General features: G+C 42.9%; 1 protein-coding gene across 1 annotated transcript; it reads right to left on the reverse strand.

Annotated features, from left to right (window-relative positions):
* Positions 1-938: 938 nt before the first annotated feature.
* On the reverse strand, positions 939-20,734 carry cgna (cingulin a). Its single transcript, XM_080500230.1, has 20 exons — positions 20,601-20,734; positions 14,097-14,973; positions 13,887-13,984; positions 13,728-13,797; positions 13,080-13,175; positions 12,217-12,338; positions 11,937-12,048; positions 11,355-11,567; positions 9,775-9,923; positions 8,233-8,353; positions 7,926-8,138; positions 7,167-7,388; positions 6,832-7,080; positions 6,535-6,705; positions 6,146-6,307; positions 5,241-5,414; positions 4,933-5,051; positions 4,502-4,610; positions 4,236-4,399; positions 939-2,586 (listed from the first exon to the last, which is right to left on the reverse strand). Exons 2-20 carry the CDS (start codon positions 14,970-14,972, stop codon positions 2,451-2,453), a joined length of 3,576 nt encoding a protein of 1,191 aa, XP_080356356.1. The 5' UTR covers position 14,973; positions 20,601-20,734; the 3' UTR covers positions 939-2,450.
* Positions 20,735-21,837: the final 1,103 nt, after the last annotated feature.

Raw genomic sequence — 21,837 nt, forward strand, 5'->3', positions numbered from 1 at the left:
CCAAATTTATTTGATAGATTTAAAAGTGGATTTGCCCAACAGTCAAAGTCTGAAAGCTCATCTGCATTCCTTCCACTACAGGTAGTTTCTGGCTCGTCTCCTGCTGTTTGAAGAGATTCCTGAGAACGTCAGACGGATTCTGTGTCCTGGAACAGATTTTCCAGTTGTAGCCTGGTTTACTGAAGAAGTTTGCTTCTGATCTTTGTTATTACTCGGCAGGCCAGCTGGTCTCATCACGTCTGTGGGTTCCGCCTTCTGTCTTCCTCCAGTTAACCACAGGCAGGAATTCATTATTGGCTTTGAACCAAGATGATCCAAAATACTAATATTAGTTAATAGGTTTTCCCTCTGGTTGTGTCTTCCTCCTATTCACCGAGCGTCATTTCCACAAAGACCATTTATTTCCATTTTCACTTTGAGTCTTTGTTTTCAGTTTAATTTGTGGAGAAATGGGGGGTCTTGCTGCTGTTCTTCCTCCAGAGATTTGAAAGACAAGTGGCAAAAAAAACCCCAAAAACCTTACGTTGGTTTTCAGCGTCAATTGTGAACTAAAGTCCCACTGTGATCAGTTTGTATCTACGATCTACTTTGTCGCTTCTATAGTGAAAAACACATCAAACCAATGTAGGCAAAGCAGAGAGCAAAAAGCATTTGCATTTTGCACCGTAAGCAGGAAATTCTTTCTTTCAGTTAAATTTAAATAAATATAGAATATGTAAGTTTCAGTGTTTGACTTGCACTGTGGACAAAGAAAATGTTTTAATTGTTTCAATTTCTTTAAATGTACCTTTATAAATCTACATGCTGGTTTTATTTTAAAATCCTGGTTTAGAAACATTGTAAACATACAGCAGTGTTGATAGTGTGATATTTTGCAAAAGCCAATAATGACAGAACAAAGAGAAACAGTTTAACTTAACACATTTATTGCTGCTAAATTAAAAGGTAGTAAAAAAGAAAAAATATTTTCAGAAGTACAGTTAGTGCTAAACTTTTCCAGGCAACAATTGCAGTATGCACAAGTTCATCCTCTCGATACATGGAATAAATCATATTCAGTACCATTTATCAGTTTGACTGAAAACACACAAAAAATTAAATGGATCAACTTCATTTATAACTTAAACCGATACTTAAACCAAACTTTACAAAATCAACTCTGAAAATATCTAAAAATGTTAAGTACACTTAAAACAAATCAACAGAATAGTAAGTCCATTACAAAGTGTTTTTTTATGTCATTTCAAGGCATTATCATTAAACCAAAGCTCGTGTATCTCACCGACTGAACATAAAGGAATGCATAGAGTAAAGTGAGCAGCTTCTACAAATATACTTTAGCAAACTCTTTAGCAAAACAAATATGGCCTTTTTTTTTGTTTGTTTTACAACTCCCCTCAAAATACATGTTTTAATATATTTATATACTGGCTGTAATTTCATGCCCTCACTTATAATTCACCTATCTAATGGTGCGCTGTGCTTCTCCTGCTTATGGTGACTTTTTCTAAACATTTTAACACCAACATGAGGTCTCTAACTAATTTGTACAATTTAATGTTTGTTTAAAAGCAGTTTGATCCATCAAAGGCTGTTTATTCTGTGGCAACCAAGATCTGGACGGATTAGGGAAATGTACTCAGTGTGGAACAAATGTTTGTGATTTTGTAAGTCAGAGCATTAAAGGGTTCTGGTGTAGTAGTGTTCAGTGTGTGAGGCAAAATGAGTTGACATGTCTGTGATATTTGTGAGGCCGCACTCACATTTGTGCGTCAAAGAAGTGCATGTATAGATACAGATTTGTATTTAAAATGATAAAAGCATGGTTGGTATAGTTGTGTGTCATCATGCCAGGTGCTGTCCAGTTCCTGCAGCATTTCCTTAAAGCTACGAGCAGTTTCGAGTATCGTCTTGTGCTATGAAGGGTTTGTAGCCAAGAGGGTATGGAAGTAATGTTCATGACTGTTATGTAGTTTCAAGAGATGCCTCATACATAAATCGAGTGAATTCAAATGGTTACGATGAGCAATGGAACTACAAAACTGTGGGATTGGAAGATACGCTATCCGGCCTGATGAGCTCAAGCCTGTCAGGGTACACAGAGGGAAAAATACCCAGGATTACAAGTGAATCTCTGGAAATGTGGTCTGCACTCTGCATGTCAGATAACATGTGTACATATTGTGGACTGGAGGAAAGTCCCTGAAATGGCGAGGATGTTTCTGCTTCCTTTCATTCACTCCGGTGTGGAAAAATCGTTCTCCTGTTACCCTTTAAAATATGTCAGACGCCTCCCAGCTCTTTGTGCTTCTCCTTCATTGTCAGTAAGTGCATATCATTCTGCCTTTTGGCTTCTTTCCCAGATTGCAAAGGAACTAATCTACACTTTTGTGTCTGCGCCGTGGCAGTGTTGTGTTTCCCCACCCTCGCCCGCCTCCCGGAGGGCTGCTTTAACACGAGCTGGTCTGGAGGTTGCTCTCGTTGAGGAAGGAGGCGATGGTGGAGGAGTCGAACAGGCTGTCGTCGTCGTCTGAACTCAGTACCGATGAATCCAAGGCCGGCCGCATCGCTGCCTGAGTTTTCCTCCTGTAAGACACGGGGATCGTTACACTTATATTCGTTGAATCGACAATATAGAGCTTCTTGTTTCATTTAGTCAGTCGATGAAAAACAAACTGAATTCTAATGCTAAATATGTCCAGTGAGTAAGTGGTGTATACATGTTCATCACATAGCCCACTACACTATATAGTCGATCAATCCCACAATGCATTGTGTCATTCCCACACAAGACTACATCCAGCTTTACCTGGAACCCTGCCAGCATTGAAGGTTGATTTGTTACAGAGTCTAATTGAGCTTGTTGCGTTTTCTTTGGTGCAACACTGAGGAAACATCGTTCTTTACGTATGACGAGGAAGCAATGAGCCCGTGAAGCGACACAGTGACCTCAAGTGAGCTGGGAGAGTGGGAGGCGACCCAACGTGCCATTTTAATGGACTCCGGGTGGATCATGACCAGGATCAGCGACAGACGTGTCACCTGTTTGTGGAGCGCCGTCATTTAGTGGTTCAGAACTCCAGCTATTATGGGCCTTAAAGGGCCACAGCAGTGGCGGGTGAAACGCGTGAGGCAGAGCAGAGAGCTTCCAGTCAGGCCTCAGCAGGAGGACAAACATGAAGGACGGAGGGAAGCCTTTTCCCAGCAGGCTGCAGCACAACGAGCTTCACTCTCATCCTCCTCTTCCTCCCACACAGTGAGAAGTTCTGGGCCTGAGCCAGTTAGATAACTTGCCGAGCTCAGAAGTGTCTCTGGTATTTCTACAAAACTGTTTTTGTCATGATACAATTACTGTTGGTTTAATCTTATAATACTGACTTTGAACTCAAATATGATTTAATGTATTTTCAGCGAATCTACTTTATTAGGACCGAGTCTACCGACTATGTGCAACTGTGCTTTTATTAGAGCCATTTTATTCCATTTCTGTCTCATTTCATTAAAAATTTACTTTACTTTATTTTAAACAATGCATCATAAACTTCTATTACTTTCACTGTTAAATTCTTTTTTTTTTTTAATCTTCCATTCTTATGTTATGTTATTTTATTTTTTGCTTGTTTTGTTTTTGACACAAGGTTCATGTTTGTTGACGTAAAGACTTGCAACTGAAACACACTGCACACATAAAGTCGCCTCACCACCTCAGGCGTTCAACTAAAACAAACCTGAACTTTTATGGTCAAGTCTCAAAATCCCGGAAACGGTGGTCGTCGCACCCCCTCTGCTGGTCATACCATGACATGACATGCACTTCCTTGATGCCAGTTGGAGCATGTTTGTGATTTAATTTCCCCTGTGGTATACATGAGTAATGTACCGTTTCAGGTTAATGAAATACCCTTTTCACACGTGGGTGATTGCTGGTTGGTTTTACACACGTCAGGCTGTAAAATACTGCGCCTCAGGGGGGCTCGTGTGAATGTCTACCAGGTGTCTGAATCCGTGTCACAGCTGAAGAATGTGGGCTCGCTCATCAGGGCATCGTTTACAGGCACATTAATTCCCTCTCTGACATAAGGAGGAGACGATGTCTCTCTCTCTTACTCACACATGCACATGAATGCCGCCGTGATCGTCTGGCTGACAGGAAGTGTCTTGCATGAACGTGACAGAAAGCTCACGGTGAGTAACAAACTGGATGAGAATCAAAAAAAAAAAAATGAAAAACTTACTTGAGCTCAGTTTCCAGAGCGGTGACTCGGCTCTGCAAGGCGTCTTTCAGCTCCAGCTGGTCCTCCATGTCTCTCTGGGCTTTCCTCCTCAGTCCGTCTATCCGTTCCAGCTCCGTCTCACCTTCATCCACCTGCCTCTTCAGAGCCTTCACTTTCAGAGCAAGCTGCAACACCAGATTCCAGGTGGGGCTTTCAGTTTATTCCCACATCGTGAAGGACAAAGTTAACGCGACATTTATCAATTGTTACACCGTCAATGTTTGTACCTGGTCTTTGTGTTCAAGGTGTGATTGTCTCTCTTCGTCCAGCGTCATATTGAGCTCTTTGAGTTTCCTCTCCAAACGGCGCTGAGATGCCAACATGGACGTCTTTTCCCTTTAAATTAAAAAAAAAAAAAAAAAAAGACATGTTTCTCCTGTAGCTAGAGATATGGTTTTATTTAACACTGATGTGTTTATAGTGTGTGAAATTACCAGGAAGCAGTGTCACATACAGGATGGATGACAAGTTAAAACCTTCTCATTAAATTAGAAATGAGCAATTCTTGCATTAACAAATCAAAAATACATGGAAGTTTCACCGTTTTAATAAATGATAGAAACGTAACTTTATACTCAAAGATTCTCATCATAAAAACACTAAACAAGTATTTATATACAGTGTTTGTGCTGCACGTTTCCTGTTGCGTCATCTGTACCTATCCTCGTTGAGCAGACGCTCTTCCAGTTCCTGGATCTTGTTTTCCAGCTGGGAGACGCCTGTTGAGGAGCGGGAATGGCCTTCCATATCCGCCACACGACTCCTGAGCTCCTTCAGCTACGGCGACAGACACGAGCAAATGGGAGCTCAACAAAACCATAAAACACGTTGGCTTTTTCACCTCCCGGCTGCATTTTGCATTCGAGTGAGGACACGGGTTGTGACGTGTGAGCGGGGAAGTGTATTCTGGCAGACTGAAGAGTTAATTTGCCGGTAAAAACGCAAATGTGATGCACGAGGACATACGTGTCTCTCCATGGCGTTCTTATCCAGCTCCAGGTCCTGTTTGGAGGACCTCTCCTGCATGAGTTCAGCGCGAAGCTGATCGATCTGGTCTCTGCTCCTGCTCACTCGGTCCGTCATCATCTCCATGCTGCTCTTCTCCTCCTCCAACTCCAACTCCAGACGCTTCAGCTTGTCCTGTCAGGACGACGAAAGTTGTTTCACAAAAATACCTAAACGAGATGTTCGATGAAAGAACACGACAGACATATGCACAAACTCAACACACATTTATACTCGGCTTCAACTAATAGTACATTTGTATAATACTACTGTAGGTGCTGGTGGCTTAAATAAATATCAGAAGTCATTGTATAAAACACTGTAGATCATGTCCACAGCTATTGTACTCTTTTGACCAAGTCTGGCTCCGGGACAGCTCTTGGGACAAAAGATAAAAGATTTTTCAGTTAAAAGTTTGCAGCTTGGATGGTTCCATTAGAGCTGATGTGTTTCACCGTTCAGGATGTTGCTGGTTCTGCAGTGATTTAGAGACGTGTTGTCTGAAAAAAACCTATAATATTCTGGGATATTTTATAACCCTCTGGAGGTTTAATAAATAAATAGTGCAGGCTGCAGTCCAGAGGCCACACGGTACTGTAGCGTAGTGCTTCGCCGGTGAGTCAGTACTCTTGTGATGGACGAGCAACCTGTTCAGGTAGAACACTGCCTGGAACGGATGGAGTGTAGGAAAATCACAGAAGTCTCACACACACACACACACACACACACACACACACACACCTTCATCAAGAAGTATGTTTTGTAATGCGTGCAGAACCGTCGCCAGCTGAGAGCCCTGTTGTCATGGTTTCTAATCCCAGATGGTTTGTTCTCCCTGCCAAGAAGGCAACACATGACGATCGTACCTCCAGGAGTCGCACCTCCCGAGTTTTCTCATTGTGGCTGTTCTTGTTGGCCTCCATCTCTCCCTCCAGGTGGCGCAGTCGGTTGCTTAGAAGCTCTTTGTCCAGCTGGTGGTTGTCCCTCTCCTCGCACACCAGCAGAAGCTCCTTCTTTTGTCGTGACAACTGGCAACATTCGTCATAACATTAGAAACGGCGCTGCCACACTGAATGTCCGTCACGTGTGGTTTTTGCATGTTACGGCGCAGAGGCACATAAGAACGAGCAGCCAAGCATAAGTCATGAATATTATATGCCGCAAGTATTGAGATCATTCGGGGCAGACATGATTTTCATAAGAGAAACAAACATGTATTCAAAGATTCGGAGACAAACAGAGTGCAGGTACACACTTCTTCCTCCAGTCGCCTCAGATTCGCGTGGCTTCGCTCCATTTCGGAGTGAGCGTCGCTTCCATGACGCTGCACCTCCTGCATCTCCTTGCGTGCTCGCTCTCTCTGCTCCTCCAGTTGAACCTTGAGAGCTTGCACCTCCTCTCTTGAGGACACGGTCAGAGATTCATTCTGACAGAGGCAGACAGAACAAAACAACTTTTTGTATCCTCCACTGAGCAGAGGACAGTTCAGCCAGAACAGACTTCTATTATTTGTACAGTATTAAAAAAAAAAAAGAAGATCTTTGCTACTTACATCCTTGGTGAGTTTCTCCATCGCTCTCTCCTGCTGTCGCTTGGCCTCTTCCAGCTGGCTGATGGTCTGCTTGAGGGCATCCTTGTCTTTGTCTGAACCCTCCAGACGCAGGATGACTTCGCGCTGCTCCTGGCTCAGTCTGGACGCTTTTCTCTTGGCCTCGTCGAGCTCAGATCTCAGGGCCCTCACCTCAGCGTGGAGAGCGAGCTCTGCCTCCGAGCTCTCAGAAGCGTTGGACTGCAGCTGAGCCTGAGCAAAACACAAAGGACACAAATCACTGCAATGTCCTGTGCTCTCCGAGTTTCTAATGCACAGAGCACAGGTGGCGATCCTACCTCTAATCTTGAGAGTTTTTCTTTGAGACGAGCGCTGGCCTCCATCTGCTCCTGCTCGGACTCTTTGTGCGAGTCAATGTCCATCTGAGCCCTGCTGAGGCGCATTTTACAAGAGTCCAGTTCATCTTGAGTCAAGGACAGTTTCTCCCTGAGATGAGTCGCTTCGCTCTGCGCCTCTTCAATCTTCTGCTCCAGCTCGGAGACGGCGGCCGGGTCTGGCAGCTTCACAGGGGAGGAGGAAATCATGAGGAAACATAAATTCATCATATAACCTCGTAAATCAAATACTCTGCATACTGAGCCAGGATCAACTTTAGATAGTCATGACTCCTCAGACCTTTTTAAATATCTACTCTTATAATTGTGGACTTGAGCTCCTTACCTTCTTTCCATATATGTTTTTCCTCTCAATCTCATCCTGTTTTTTTTTTTTTTTTAATTAGCCTTGTTGTTATTCTCTTTATTACTTGTCTTGTTGTGATTGAAACAATTCAATACAAATTTTAATGAGAAAAACAATTTTTACTCATTTCAAAAAACTAGCAGAAATCAAACAACCATTCAACCACATATGAATCCACATATGAGTCACTGCCATGACTCCTACAATTTCTCATTCTGCCTGTCAAATCACAGACAGGATTCTCAAACCTCTCAAAAATACAGTGATATTTGAAGAACTCAGACATTAAAAGTATCATTTTAATATAATCCTTTTACAAACTCTCACTAATCTTCATACTGTGAGACGAGACCAACCCGTTTGTTTTTCTCTTGTGCTTTGGTGAAATCTTCCTTGGCCCGCTGTAACTGGTCCTTCAGCCTGCCAATTTCATACTTCAGTTCAGCTTCTTGTTCCTGGTGATGTTTCTTTGTGGAGATGACCTCCATGACCTTCTTGTCAAACTCCGTCCTCTGCTTGTCCACCTCGGACTTGGTCTTCTTCAGCTCAGCTTTGCATCGCTGCAGCTCCTGAACAGAAATGCAACAACAACATGCTGCTTTTAGTGATACGCGAGATGCCTTTTTTTGTAATATTGAAGAGTTTGGTGGGAATTTACTGCACCTGGGTGAGAGTTTGTGTCTGACTGGGATCCGGTATCTGTTGTTTCATAGTGCTCACTTTTTCTTTAACCTCCTTTATTTCTTCTTCAAATTCCTCTTTCTCCAGGCGGGTTTGCAAGAGTCTGAGACAGGCACAGACATTCACAAGTAACACATCGTGTAATTCCGTGAGGTATTGGTTTTGGATTATTTGATCAACATTAGCTGATTTTCAACGTGACTCTTGACAAATGAGCTTAATTAGCTTAAGTATACATAATGACAATGTGAGCGATTACTTCATATTGACGACATGGAAATGAACATTGCCTGCTACCACGATACAACCACATCTATTAGCGGGATGTTCTATTCTAAACACAGACACAAATACACTCAGTGGCCACTTTATAAGGTACAACTCGCACAGTCTAACAGGAGTTTGCTCAAGAAACTATTCATTCAAGTTCATTTTGGAGAGTTAATCTAACAAGTCTGTCCCTTTTCATTTATGTTATTGTGGTGTGTAATTCATTAGGAATACCAGGTAATATGATGCAGTTCAGCTCAACACAACAGCAAATTACAACCTCCAGCCTGAACCAAAGAAAATTCTATTTACATTCTGTCGCAGCTGACAGGATGTGGCCGACATACTTTTCCTAAACTGTTTGATATCTCGAAAACCCAAACAGACGCACGATTCACCAGTGTGTCAAACAACTCCCAGTCAGATTGAAGGACTGGAAAGATATTGAAATGTAATTCCTCTTTAATTCCTCTTCTAAAGGGGGGAGAGGTATTTGTTGACAATCTTGCAACAATCAAATGCAGATAAATGAAGTCATATGAGGCAAATGAATGCAAACTAAAAATGAGCATTATGGCAGAGCTGTACTTGATTGTGTTACACTGTACAAGTCCCCCTCACAAAGTGACCCATGAGTATAAGACCATTCACAACTACTACTTGCATCATTATGTCTTCTGCTTACATGCAGTGTGCACAATATCTGAATCCACTGCATGAACACAATAAAGAATGTAAAATAATGATTTCCTGAAGGTACACAACTTGTCAATATCACTGCAGTGTTTGATCACATTGTTTTCCACATTCTAAAAGTGACTCAATGAAGGATTGTTTCATATTTGAACTCAGATCATGCACACATTTGGGTGGAAGCCCACTTTGAGCCAGTCACGAGTGCTGGTATTAGGGTTGTGAAGACGGTGTGAATGGCCTTGACATTACATTGAGACATTTGTTAGCACAGTTAGCCAAACCTACAACTCTGGACAACTTAAAACAAACACTGTTTTCAATTATCGACTCTCACTGTGTTTCAGGGTGTCTGCAAGTCTCTCTGACAGAGAGAGAGGGAGGGAGGGAGAGAGAAAGTGGGAAACATTGGCCGTGTAAAATAAAGAAAGGGGGAAAAAAAAAACAGAAACACATTAGTAGTTGGTGCAAAGACTAAAACAAAATGCAGACAAGGACGAAGTGCATATCACGAGTCAGGGTGAATGGTGATGAAGTTTGTAACACAATTGAGACGCTCACTCTTGTTTAGCTGTTCGAAGCTCATCTCTGGTGTTATGAAACTGCTCCATCCAGTGACTGCTCTCATCCCTGCAGTCCTCCAGCTGCTGCTGCAGAGAGCGGACCGAGGCGTTCACACGCTGCCGCTCTGCCTCGATGCCCACGTGAGACTACAGGAGGGAACACGCAACGTTAAATCAACTGCTTTACACCGCTCCAATGACAAACACTAAATTCATGATACGTTTCATTTCTTTGTAGTATCCAAGAAACATTTGTGGACTGGCCGCTACGAGAGAGTTCAATGGCTGAACGTGATCACTGCACTGTGTGCAGCTTCTCCTGTATTTCTGTCCACAGGCTCTCTGAGGACTTCAAATCTTTCAGCACGTTTTGAAATTGGGATCGAATTAAAATCCTCCCAATTTGAACACAAAGAAAATAAGAAATAAATTAGGCAAACCTGAAACGTAATGTAGATTTTACAAACAAACAAAATATCTCAAATTTGTTCATTTTTATTAGATTTTCATTTTGTTTTTTTAGTTGTGACAATTTAATTCATGTAAAGTACACCAAAAATACATATCACAGAGTGTGCTACTACTCAACATTCTCTAATTTACCGACTGAATGCAACACGAGTTAAACAGATGTTTTCTGGTTGTTGTGCATATTTGGTGGAAGCATCTCTTATTAATGATTAATTCCAGGCTCTATGACACGGGGAACTAAAGTTAACATGCATCCAGAGACTTTTCAGGGTGAAAAGCAACAGATGAAAGCTGGATTAAATAATCACACGCAGCGGCAGTGATGTGAGCTGATAACAGTTTGTGTGGAGGAACAGAGTAACTCAGGATAGTCATCTTAAAAAAATCTTGTAAAACTGCCCTGCGCACTGGCCTGAGCCCCGTGTTCGTTAGAGAGATGTTATCTGCAGCTCACAGATATGAAGCTGTGGACCGGACCTGCTTTATCTGGCACAGCTGAACAATGTACATCTGGTTAAAAACACACTTTGAAAGAATACAAGATGTTTTCTTTACATGCAGTGTGTTTCTGTACTTCTACTTGTTTAATAGTTTTGCATGAGTAATTTGTTCCATTTAGAACTGGAGTTCCCTTTTAATAGTCGGGGCAGCGTGAATACAACCTTGTGTGAGAGAAACACCACAAGTGTGTCTCACTATTTCACCGAAGATAAAAGGGAAACAAGCAGCAGTATTATTTATCTGATGCATCTGTACCATATGAACTGAGCTGTAGTAAATCGATTGTGGGCTTGAATGAAATCAGTTTGGAGGATCAGTGTCAACAACGAGGGACCGGTTTCATGAATTATGCAACACAAAAGCTTGGGGTTATTTTCTCTCCTGTTAATTTCCAAGGTTGCACGTCATTGTGTGGGAATTATACATTTCTGTTTGAATCAAGCAGCCATTGAACACTTTAGTGGAACTGGCTTTTTTCCCAAAATGTACCAATATTGTCACCATGGAGGAGAAACCTTACAAGTCCTACTGAGAACTGATTCTCCGCTTTGGCTTAACCGAAGGACAATCTCCTGTCAAATATTACTGATGGTCAGCATTGCACACCTGAGAGACTTGCTCCATGCTGCTGCGGAGCTTCTCCATGTCGGTGCTGTACTGCTCTCGCAGCACCTCAATCTCTTTGTCGTGGGTCGCCACCTCGTCCTTCAGAGCGCCTTTCAAAGCTGTAAGCTCCCTCTCCCTTTGTCTCAGTGTCTCCTCCAGCTTCTGTTTCAGCTGGCATGCCTCCATCAGCTGCGTTTGGTAAGATATCAGGTCCTGCAGACACAATGAATACATCAGTAGTTCCTAGTGTTATGCCTCAGAGCCTCTGATTTTATCGTATTTCACTGAAATAATTCACTTGTATGATAAAACTATATAGATATAAATAAAGTACTCATTGATTGTACATCATTTATTACAAAACGTAGCCATATAGTAAATAGATTTTAAGGCTTTGTCTATGTACACCTATATAAACAGTAGAAGCTCATGTTTGAATGTTTTTATTTGTATATATTGTGCAGTACTTGAATTAAATTCACTGAATAAAGCTTAACCGAAATCTTTTGCAATAATTAGATGCAACTTTATAGTCAAAAACTGAAAATCCTCTGTGTGGATGTGTTTGTGTGACCGTGGTACCGTCTTGCTGCCGTTTTCTCTTCGGAGTTCATCTTGAAGCTCGGCCAGCTGGTCCTCCATCCCTCTCACCCGAGCCTCTGCGTTCTCCCGCTCCATGCGCAGCTGAGTCAGCCTGCGAGGAGAAGCGGACAGACACGCTCACGAGTGACTCTCCGAGTCAAAAAGAACTGACCACTTGTGCACATTGTCAATACATAACAGTGGCTGCTTGTTTTTGGACAATGGTACCAATTCCCCTGACTGCTTCCTTGTGTGTGTATGATTGCCATGGTGTCCTCACTCTGATTGTGTGTCGCTCAATTCTTTCTTCTTTCGATCCAACGTCTCCTGGAGTTGCAGATTGTCATCCAGACAAGACTCGAGCTCGGCTTTCAGAGCGGGATCAGAATTGCTCGCCGAGTCCTACACACAAGCAGACATGATGAATTAATGAGTGCCGTGAAACTTTAGACATCAAGTGGCTCTGGTGGCAGAAACAAAGGGCTTTTAGAAAATGTTGACGCAGACCTCACATTTGCCTGCAGATCAATATGCACAGGGGATAAAGCTCTTTAAAGCCATTAGAGATTAAGACCTGCCCGGCTTCCTTAAGCCAACATATAATGAGTCCTTATTGGAGTTAGATTATTGTGCATGTGTGCACCTCTGACCAGGCCCCAGGGCTTTGAGGATTAATCCCAGGATTAATCGGGAGCACACTCCAATGGACCCCTCAGCCCTCCTGGTTAGATTAGTTAAAAAGGCAGAAAAACTCCTGAGAACAGTTTCATGCTCTCGAACAATTGAACAAGTTAGGGGACTTATTCTCCTCAGTAGTAGCATCATGTCGCTCTCACATTGAAGAGACTTGAACACGTGTTTACATGCAGCCCTGGAGGACATCCACGCAATTAACTCAGATAATTCAGCAGATTTCTGTCTGCAAGGTAAAATCTACAAGTTTTAATCAGACAGCTGAATTTATATGAAGACAAAACTAATTCACACCAACACACAACAACGGGCAATGTAAAGGGACATTTTTACTATATTTAGTTGAGGCATGGACAGAAAAAAGAGAAAGAAAGAGGAAACAAGTATTTTCTTATGACTGGAGGTCATAGGATACCTCTGAGTGCTCACATCGTTCTCTGCTCTACTTACTCTCCTTTCTTCGTGAAGGGCAGACTGTAGTTTAGAAATCTTTGTCTCAAGCTCTCTCTTTTCCATGAGCCACTCTTCCCTCAGGCTTTCTCTGGGCTGTGGCTGAAAAAGATGTAAAAGGAGAGGAGGCACAAATGTAAACTGTCTTTATCAAACGCACAAATAATAATTTGAGGCATAATTCCTCCATTCAAGAGGGAAGCATTAAATGAAACGTTAGAATTGTGATTTCACCGTTGCGTTAACTAGGTGAATTTAATAAGAAGCTTTTATAAATTAATATGGTCAAAATTGCTCCTTTTTCCAATACAATGGACACTTGTGATTAAATGTACTGGGAAGCTCATGTTACAAATATGTGACATATTAATAAATCTTGTGTTTGATTGAATGGCTATACTGTGAAAATCTAGGGGGCTACTGTAAAGTTTAGAGGGTTAGCATGAACCCAAAGCTCGAGTTCTGTACTCTCTCATAGTTGTATTGTTTGAATCAGTAGCTTTTAAAAATGACTGAGTTATGGTCAAGCTGTCGCATCCCGAAGAAGTAAAAATGAGTTCAGACAGTAAATCAGAGGTAAAGTAGCTGCATTGCATGTGAATTGAAAAAAGTAAAAATAAAAAATAGATTCCTCAAAAAAGAACAAACCTTCAGGTGCTGGATCTTCTGAAAGATTACTTTAGCTTTGTGCTTGATGGTGACGTCACTCTCGCTAGACCTGAGGAGAGAAATGAGATAATCTCATACAGAAATGAGGCAAATAGCATGAAGCTTTGTGGGGATTGAGGATAAGGTGGAGATCTGTACCCTTGTCTCAGGATGTTGTATATAGTCTTCATCATCTGCTCCTCTTCGCTGCTCATCTCTGCACTCTGACCCTGGTCCAGCAAAAGGTCAGGGGTCACCTTAAGACATAGATCAGAAAACTACTCTTGCAATGTTGTGTGCTTTGTGGCGTTTGATGTGAAAAGCGGGTGTAGTAAACAACCTGAAGAGGAAAGAGGTCTCAATTCGTACCTGTGCCTCCCTCAGATTCACCGACGGTGGCTCCACTGGAGCCCATTTATTCGTGGAGTATCCAGGAAGTTTAGTGACGGGGCCCTGGCCGCGTCCCAAGCTGCTTTGCGTGGAAGACGGAGCGGTGGAATAGGGGTTGGGAGCGATCAGGGGAGATGCAGCTCTGGGCTGGTGTTGTGGAGGAGAGATTCCTCTCTGCTGGCCTCCAGCTTTACCACCATCAAACCTGTTTTTAAGTTTGTTGACGCCAGAGTACGGAGGAGGGTCAGGGTAGGACTGAGTGTTCGCCACTGACCCCAGAGACTTGTTGAGCCCCGCTTTGTATGAACCGTCCCACATGTTCCTCTCTATGCTGGTGTCCCTTTCACGACCACTCCAGCCCTGCTCCCTGTCACCACTAACTCCAATCCCTCCATCCAGATTCCCATAACTACCAGACTTCCCGTCCCCTGGTGGTCTAGACAGCTGGAAATCCTCATCTCCTCCATCCCTGTCCAGCAGTGAGCCATGGGACTGAGCCCGGCGCAGCGCCCCTCCCTGCCCTCCCCGTTCCCCTCCTCCTGCATCTCCCCTCTCGGCCCCTCGCTCTGCCTTGTCTCTCCTCCGGGGAAGGCTGCTGTAGCCCGAGTGGTACTGGGTCTTCAGCTGGACTCCGTACGAGTCTCCCTTCTGTCCATCCTTCAGGACCACATATGGCTGACCGGCGATGCCCTGCACCCGGACCGCCACACCATATTTGGAGTTATGGGACTTGGCCTTCGGTTTGGGCTGGGATGCCATTGGCTGCCCACCGCCGGTGTCGTGAAGATCGTTGATGAAACGGATCTGGACGCCGTGGTCCACTGGGGTCCTCCGACCGGACAATGGTGCACTCATACTGGGAGAAAGGGGAGATATTAAACAAGTTAGTCTGAAAAAGAAAATGTTGCCTTGTTGTATTTTATAAAAGCCAGAGCCCATGGGCCAAACCAAAACCCATCCGCCATTGGTTCCTCTCTAGTCTGTGGGACGACCCTATTGAAAATACAACAACAAAATCTAAGAGAAAATCATAGACGTTCTCATAAATGTATTGCTTCTAAACTCTTCACCGAGCAGCAAAAGCTCGCAAGCTTATTGTATGCTAAAGGCAGTAAACATGGTCTTGCTTGTTGTGCTTTAGCATGAAGAGAAACACTACGACTAACAGCTTTTCAGATCTGCCAAAAACGGACAAAGTAATTTGTTGCATTCAAGGAAACACTGTGAGCTAACAAATGGAGGCCAAGGTTTGTGGAAGTCTCACTCTATTTTGCATCATTAACAAGGGAATAATGTCTGAAAAACAAATCTGGAAAGTGAACACTTCTTTCCACGTGTTAAAGGTTATGCCATAATTTTACTGGTACAGCCTACTAATGTGGCCCCTGAACTGAAGTTGATTTAACAGCAATGGTATAAAATTGTTGAGGACAAGGGCAATTGTTTTTTTAAAATCTGTGAACTGTAATCAAGGGTAGTGATGAAGGTAAAATGAGGTCTAAACAAGGTAAGACTTTATGCGATAGAGTACATGGCTCAGAAATACACTACAATGTCCAATAATGTCCCTTACATGTAAGACAAAACTATCCCGCTATGTAAAATTGCTTAACGTGGAAAATTGTAACCTTTTTAGCTTTAGTTTTGAGTAAAATAAAAACACCAGCGAGGGTCTTCATTACAGTGGTGTTGCAGTATTCCTGTGTAAATGTAAAAGTCACAGTGGTGCAGCCTTCAAACGAATGCAGAGACAGATTTACAGGAAGTAACGTGTGCGTAGTTTCAGGCCCTTCACTGCTTGTGTGGACTTTGTCCTGAGTGTTCTCCATTAGTCATTAACCTGAGAGCACACACCCACATACCACTTTCCCCTTGTGGGGACCAAACAACCCTTTTCCAGACTTTTCAAAGTTTCACAGACAGACGCCGAAGACAATTCCCTCAACAAAAACTTTGATAACTGAATGCAAATTACCGCCGCCGCAGCTCGCCAGATGTCAGTTCTCTTTTCAGTTTGTTTTTTTGACGAGTGCATGTTCTCTTTCCCAACATAGTGATGACACATGATCAGTCGATAAATAAATAGCAGAGGTCACTGGCCAGTCCATAAAGGGTGACTCGATTCGGCGCGTAACACCGACTAATTGGTCATGCTTTGGGTTAGTTTATGATCCCGTCATCATGTCATTACAAAGGCAGGGGTCATTAAATTCACTCCAAAACTATTACAACACTCCCTCCTGATCGCTCGGCTCTGCACCTTTCTCTTGGTCTCCGAGGCGAGAGTCGGAAAGTGGGCTGAGAGACCGAGAGGGAGGGAGGGTGAGGTGAGAGAACTCCACTTTTCTCCTCTTATCAGTGCTTTTGTGTGATAAAATACAAAGTCAAGCTGTTCCTGTGAACAACCCGCCCTCCCAGACACACAAAGGACCAACTACAAAAGAAGACCTGAAATATTTTCTCTTCATTTTGTACCGACATATTCACCCATATAACTACCGTACTGATTTATTAAGCTGTTTAACACAGCACAGAACCTCATAGCGTCTTATAAAAATTGTGATTAACGACAGTCGACAATGTGAGCCAAGAAATATAGTGATGTAGTGGTTTGCACAGTCTCATCACACAGAAAATACACTTTGTTTGATTCCAGGCTTTGGGAGGCCTTTTTGTATGGAGTTTGCATGTAGTCCAGTTTCTTCTTCTACAGTCCAAAAGCATGCATCTGGGGCCACTGGCGACTCTGAAATTCCCCATAGAAGGGAATGCGAGTGTCTTTCTCCCTGTGATGGACTGGCCACCTATCTGGGATAGACAAAGACTGATGTTAACCAATGGGATGTCAATGACCAAGCAACGAATGATTAAAGTCGCATTATTCATTCTATGACAAAAAAAACCAAACAAACAAACTGTGTGCTGGTGGTGCATCTGAATTGTCCACAGACCGGCCTACTTGTCGATTTTTCCACCCTTTGGGAGCCACAGAGGCAGCACTGTGTCACGGCGGATTTGTGAAGCCGAGCATGAAGTCTGCAGCCCCCTGTCTTTACACCAAGGTCAAGCAAACACAACATGCACTGACGACTGTGGAAGAGGATACGTTACAAACAATATCCACCGATGCAGTGGGACATCTGAACTGCGGTGATCTGTCGAGTCTGACAGAATCCACACAGAGGGAGAAACTATATCTTATTCACTTTGAGTATCGCTTCATCTGCGTGTTTTCATCACTTCCATTTTTTATGTGTCACAAAGGAAGAACCGCCCCCCGCCCCCCGCCCCAGCTCGCTCTGAGAGGGGGACAGGGGTGACGGGGTGGACTCATCCCATTGTCCAGCTGATGTGGGGCGGAAAATGAGGGCAGCAATTCTGAAAATGCCAAAACTAACCCGCCCCATGACATCTCTGCCTTCTAACTTTTACATTTCCAATCCACATAAGAAAGAACAAGCAACTTTTGAAAGGGAAAAACTACATTTTGCTAGAATAAACCTACGAGAAGGACGCAGCTCCCCGTCTGCCGTATTTGAGGCTCGGGGAGAGAAAGGGGCAGAAAGAGCACAAACAGACGTCCTGATCTCTTGACAAAATATAATCTGAAACAAAGTTTTTACTAGTGATTTCAAAATTGACCTCATTCACACCTTCGCTAATAGCTTTCTTCGATAAAAGACAATAATATGTCTCTTCAGAAAATATGTTCACAGACCTAAATGATCTGCTCAATGCATGGAGACTTTACCCTTTTCCTCACTTGAAAAATGGAACAGCTTTGAGTTTTGGACCCAAGTAGAGTGAATTAAGGAAAAGATAAAAGAAATAATATTATTTTTTAAAAACCCAGGAACTTTATCCTACGTTCTATACTTGTTTCATTAATGTTATGTTCAAATGGGCTGACGCCCATATTAGGGTAGAAACAATAACCATGCAATAAACATTCAGAAACAAATTATAAAACCCACACAGCCACAAGGATATATGCAAACTACAAAAAAAACAACAACAACAACGAATAAACAGTTCCTGGCACAAGGCCAGCTGAGAATTGAACCAGTTCTAATCTTGCTGTGAGGCCTGAGTGAGCGCTCACTGTGAATTAAAGATTGTGAATATATAAACAATAAATATACAAACAAGCCATTATCATAAATACTGAAGTACCATGATGTGTCACATAGTAAGTACAGAGTATTTGCTTCCGAGGTTGCAAACACTTCTTGTAGCAGCTGCATCCGATCAGGCTTGTTTGCTGCTGCTTTTCTCGGGGAGTTCTTGGACACTGTTGACAGTCATGCTTCCCTGCAGTCCTGCTGACGGCGCGGCTGCCTCTGGCTTCAAAGTACATTCTCACACGGTAAAATGAATTACATAGCTACCTTTCAGTTTAAGATCTGAGATGGACTGAAAACGAGAATGAATGAGATCGGAGAGTGCCGGGATGAAAATGAAACGACAGCAAAGTGTGGAAACGTGCAAGATCCTCCTGCTGACTCACCAGAGTCCTCGTGGTTCATATTACCACTTCGTCTCTGACCAGGCAGAACAAGCAAGAAAGGCCAAGATGAGCATTACGTTTCAACAATCTGTCAATTAACAGGAAATAACTGGCAACTACTTTGCAAACCAACATACTGCTTAGATTTTTTCCCCCCCAAAGTTGACGTTACTCAAGTTCCATGCATGTATTCTGCGTTTCTCCATAACGTCTTTGTTTCAGCGGTCAGTTGTTCTGGTCTGATAGAAAATAGTGATAGAGTTTTATCTTTACAATGGCAACTAACCCCACACCACCCAACGGCCCCACTAATTGATTATTGATCATCATCATGCCCTGTGATGGAAACTGATTGTGCAGCCTGCCCTTTGAGCTCACTGAAGAACTGTGCCCCGGAAACCATTTATGGAATGAAATGACTGAAGTCAACAGACTAATGGAGGTGTTTTCTCTTTAAAATGCACTACAATTATTGTGCATTACAGGTGAGTAAAACAGGTAGTATACAATGGACAGGGAAACCCAAATAACAAAATTAAAGGATGGAAAACAACCATCGAATAAGAAAGTGAAAGTGATAGAAAGCTCTCACAAATGACAGCTGTACGAGCAGATTGTCAAAGTATAGTTTCCAACGTCAAGAAAACAAGTTTTACATACCGATACTCCAATTTTGAAATGTGGAGTATGACTTGATTATTAAAACAAGGGAATGATCATTGGCCTAAATTAATAAATGATTGTGGAAGTTACAATTATTACGAGCTAGTCGACTATTCCTTTTAGAACGAGGAAGCAGACATGTCCATACTCTAACACCATTCTCCGCCCAGACTTTCCCATATGAATCATCAGGTTTTACAGTCGTAATCTGGTAAATTCAAACGCCAGCGTGTAAGTAACAGTGGTAAAAAAAAAAAAAAAACAGTTTCGTCCTTCTCAGCTCTTAAAGGACACTCAGCCACTCAGTCCTCGGAGGATTCTGCCTCTCCATTACATCCTTGACCTGAACCCCCTCATCCTCTGTGCATCTTGCCACTGGCCCTCTTTCACACTCAAACAATCAGCCATTTATTCACCCTTTTTTCAAATCCAAAACAAAAAAGGAGCTCATTGGCATAACAAAGCCAGAACGCAGTGTTACCAAATAGTATACAAATGAAACCATATTCGGGCCACATAAATATGCCCCTCCCTTTCCCACATTCCTGACACTCGTTTCTCACCAACTCTGAGTGTGTCAGCAGGAGGGAGAGGCTGCTTTCGGGGATTCCACCTGTCACTTGTGTACATTTAACACTGGGCCACCTTATACAGCTGTTTGAGAGAGAAGCGCAGCAGTGTCGCTGCACATGTTGAGCCAGTGATATAGATATATACAATTATTGATCACACTGTATGAGCTTTTCCCTTCCTCAAAACTATAATCTGAGGCCTCTCCTTGTATCTGTCATCAGTTTCATCTGAGCTGCCGTTTACATAGCGCGACACGTCCCCGTGATTTAAACACTTTTTGATCGTCAGGTAGGTTATGACGTCACGTAGAAACTTTTACAGCCTGATATTGTTTGTCAAAGCGCAGGTGAGCGCAGGTATGTGACGTTCGCAGTGAAAAGTACTGATTGTGAATATTTTTAGCGGGATCAGAATCCTTGTAAATCGCACGTTACGTTTTACGTCCATATTTAAAACACTTTCAATGCGTTTGGCTCGTGAATCAGACAAACGTGAACTTGTCCAGCAGTATTAGCAGGTAGCGCAGGTCTTTTCTCTCTCTGCCTCAACTGACTCACCACCAACTGCACTACAATCACGTATTACGGCACGTCTGACGTGCAGAAGGGCTTGGAGCCGCCGAACACCAGAAAAACCGGAACGAAGCTGTGAACTAACTGTCAGACGAGTCGCGTCCGCCGGACTGTCTGGTTCAACCGTCCGGCTACCAAAGGTCCGAAACCGAGCGTGAACTTAGTTACCTCCTCTCCTTCTCAACTTAATCCGCCGCTCCGCTTTTGCCTCGTCGCCTCCCGGGTGCAGACAGTAAATCAAACGCTCTAACAAACGTCCATCAAAGTCCACACAGGCAGGAGGGTGGAAGAGAAAAAACAACTCCCACGCAAATTAGCGCAGCCACAAGTGTTACACATTACGGACTGCAACCTGTTACCTATTGTCAGGGATGCGACTCGTCCCGCCCGTCCCAGCCAGAGCACGCTCTCTGATTGGAGAGCTGAGCTGGTGGGGGCGGGACTATGCAGAGTGAGGACGTCTCTGATTGGTTGCCGCTCGACGTCGATCGTTGCTTGTTTTGAGCCACTTTGTGAATTTGCGGCTGATGTAGAAAATGTGTGTTATTTTACATCCAGGTGAAATAAACAAGAACTGATGAATGTGGCTCCGACAAGCAACACATTTCCAGCGCCATTGAAGAATGGGTGACAGTACAGAAACGTTTCTCAATGTTTTGTTTCTTTAATTCACCAGTAGATGGAGCAACCATCTACCAACCAGGGCGCACCAAGGCTGAGCAGACCCTCTCTCGTCACACAATTCAAGACCACAAGTTAAGTATGTCTTCATTAACTGTTGTTTTTTAACTGTTTGGAATTGTTTAGTGGTTTCAAAACTAGATAAGTATGTAATAAAGACGTGTTTTGTTTCTCTTCTTGTTCAAATAGCTGAAAGAGTAAAAGAAAACATAAACCACACCACAGAAATATCGAGAAATATAACACTTCTGATTATTTAAACCATTAAAACGATTCTTTAAGGAGTTTTTATTGGTGTGACACAACATTTTTCATGAATTGCCTAAAGTCATTAATCCATAAACATTTACACGGATGGTCACACAAATACAGTTCCTCACTTGAGGTTCCATATTTCCTGATTGCCTTAATCTGATATACATTGAATATAGCTGTTTTTCCTCTCCATTTTACACAACAAGCAGAACTGAAAATGTCAATTGTCGTTGTTGTTTTCTCTTTTACTCTTTTCTGTTCTATAATTTGTGTGATTTCAAATTTTACAATTATCATTAAGTTTTGCTTTCTTTGAATCCTCCCCATGCCAGTGACGAATGTTACCAATATACAACTACCAGTATATAGCATCTTCTCCACCCCCGTCCACACAGCTCCTCCCTAGAATCCTGCGACTTCCCACAGTCTACGCGCACCAACTTTTCTCTCCATCACTTCGCTTGGTCGA

Source organism: Blennius ocellaris (assembly GCF_963422515.1).
Source record: "Blennius ocellaris genome assembly, chromosome: 8".
Classification (NCBI taxonomy): Eukaryota; Metazoa; Chordata; class Actinopteri; order Blenniiformes; family Blenniidae; genus Blennius; species Blennius ocellaris.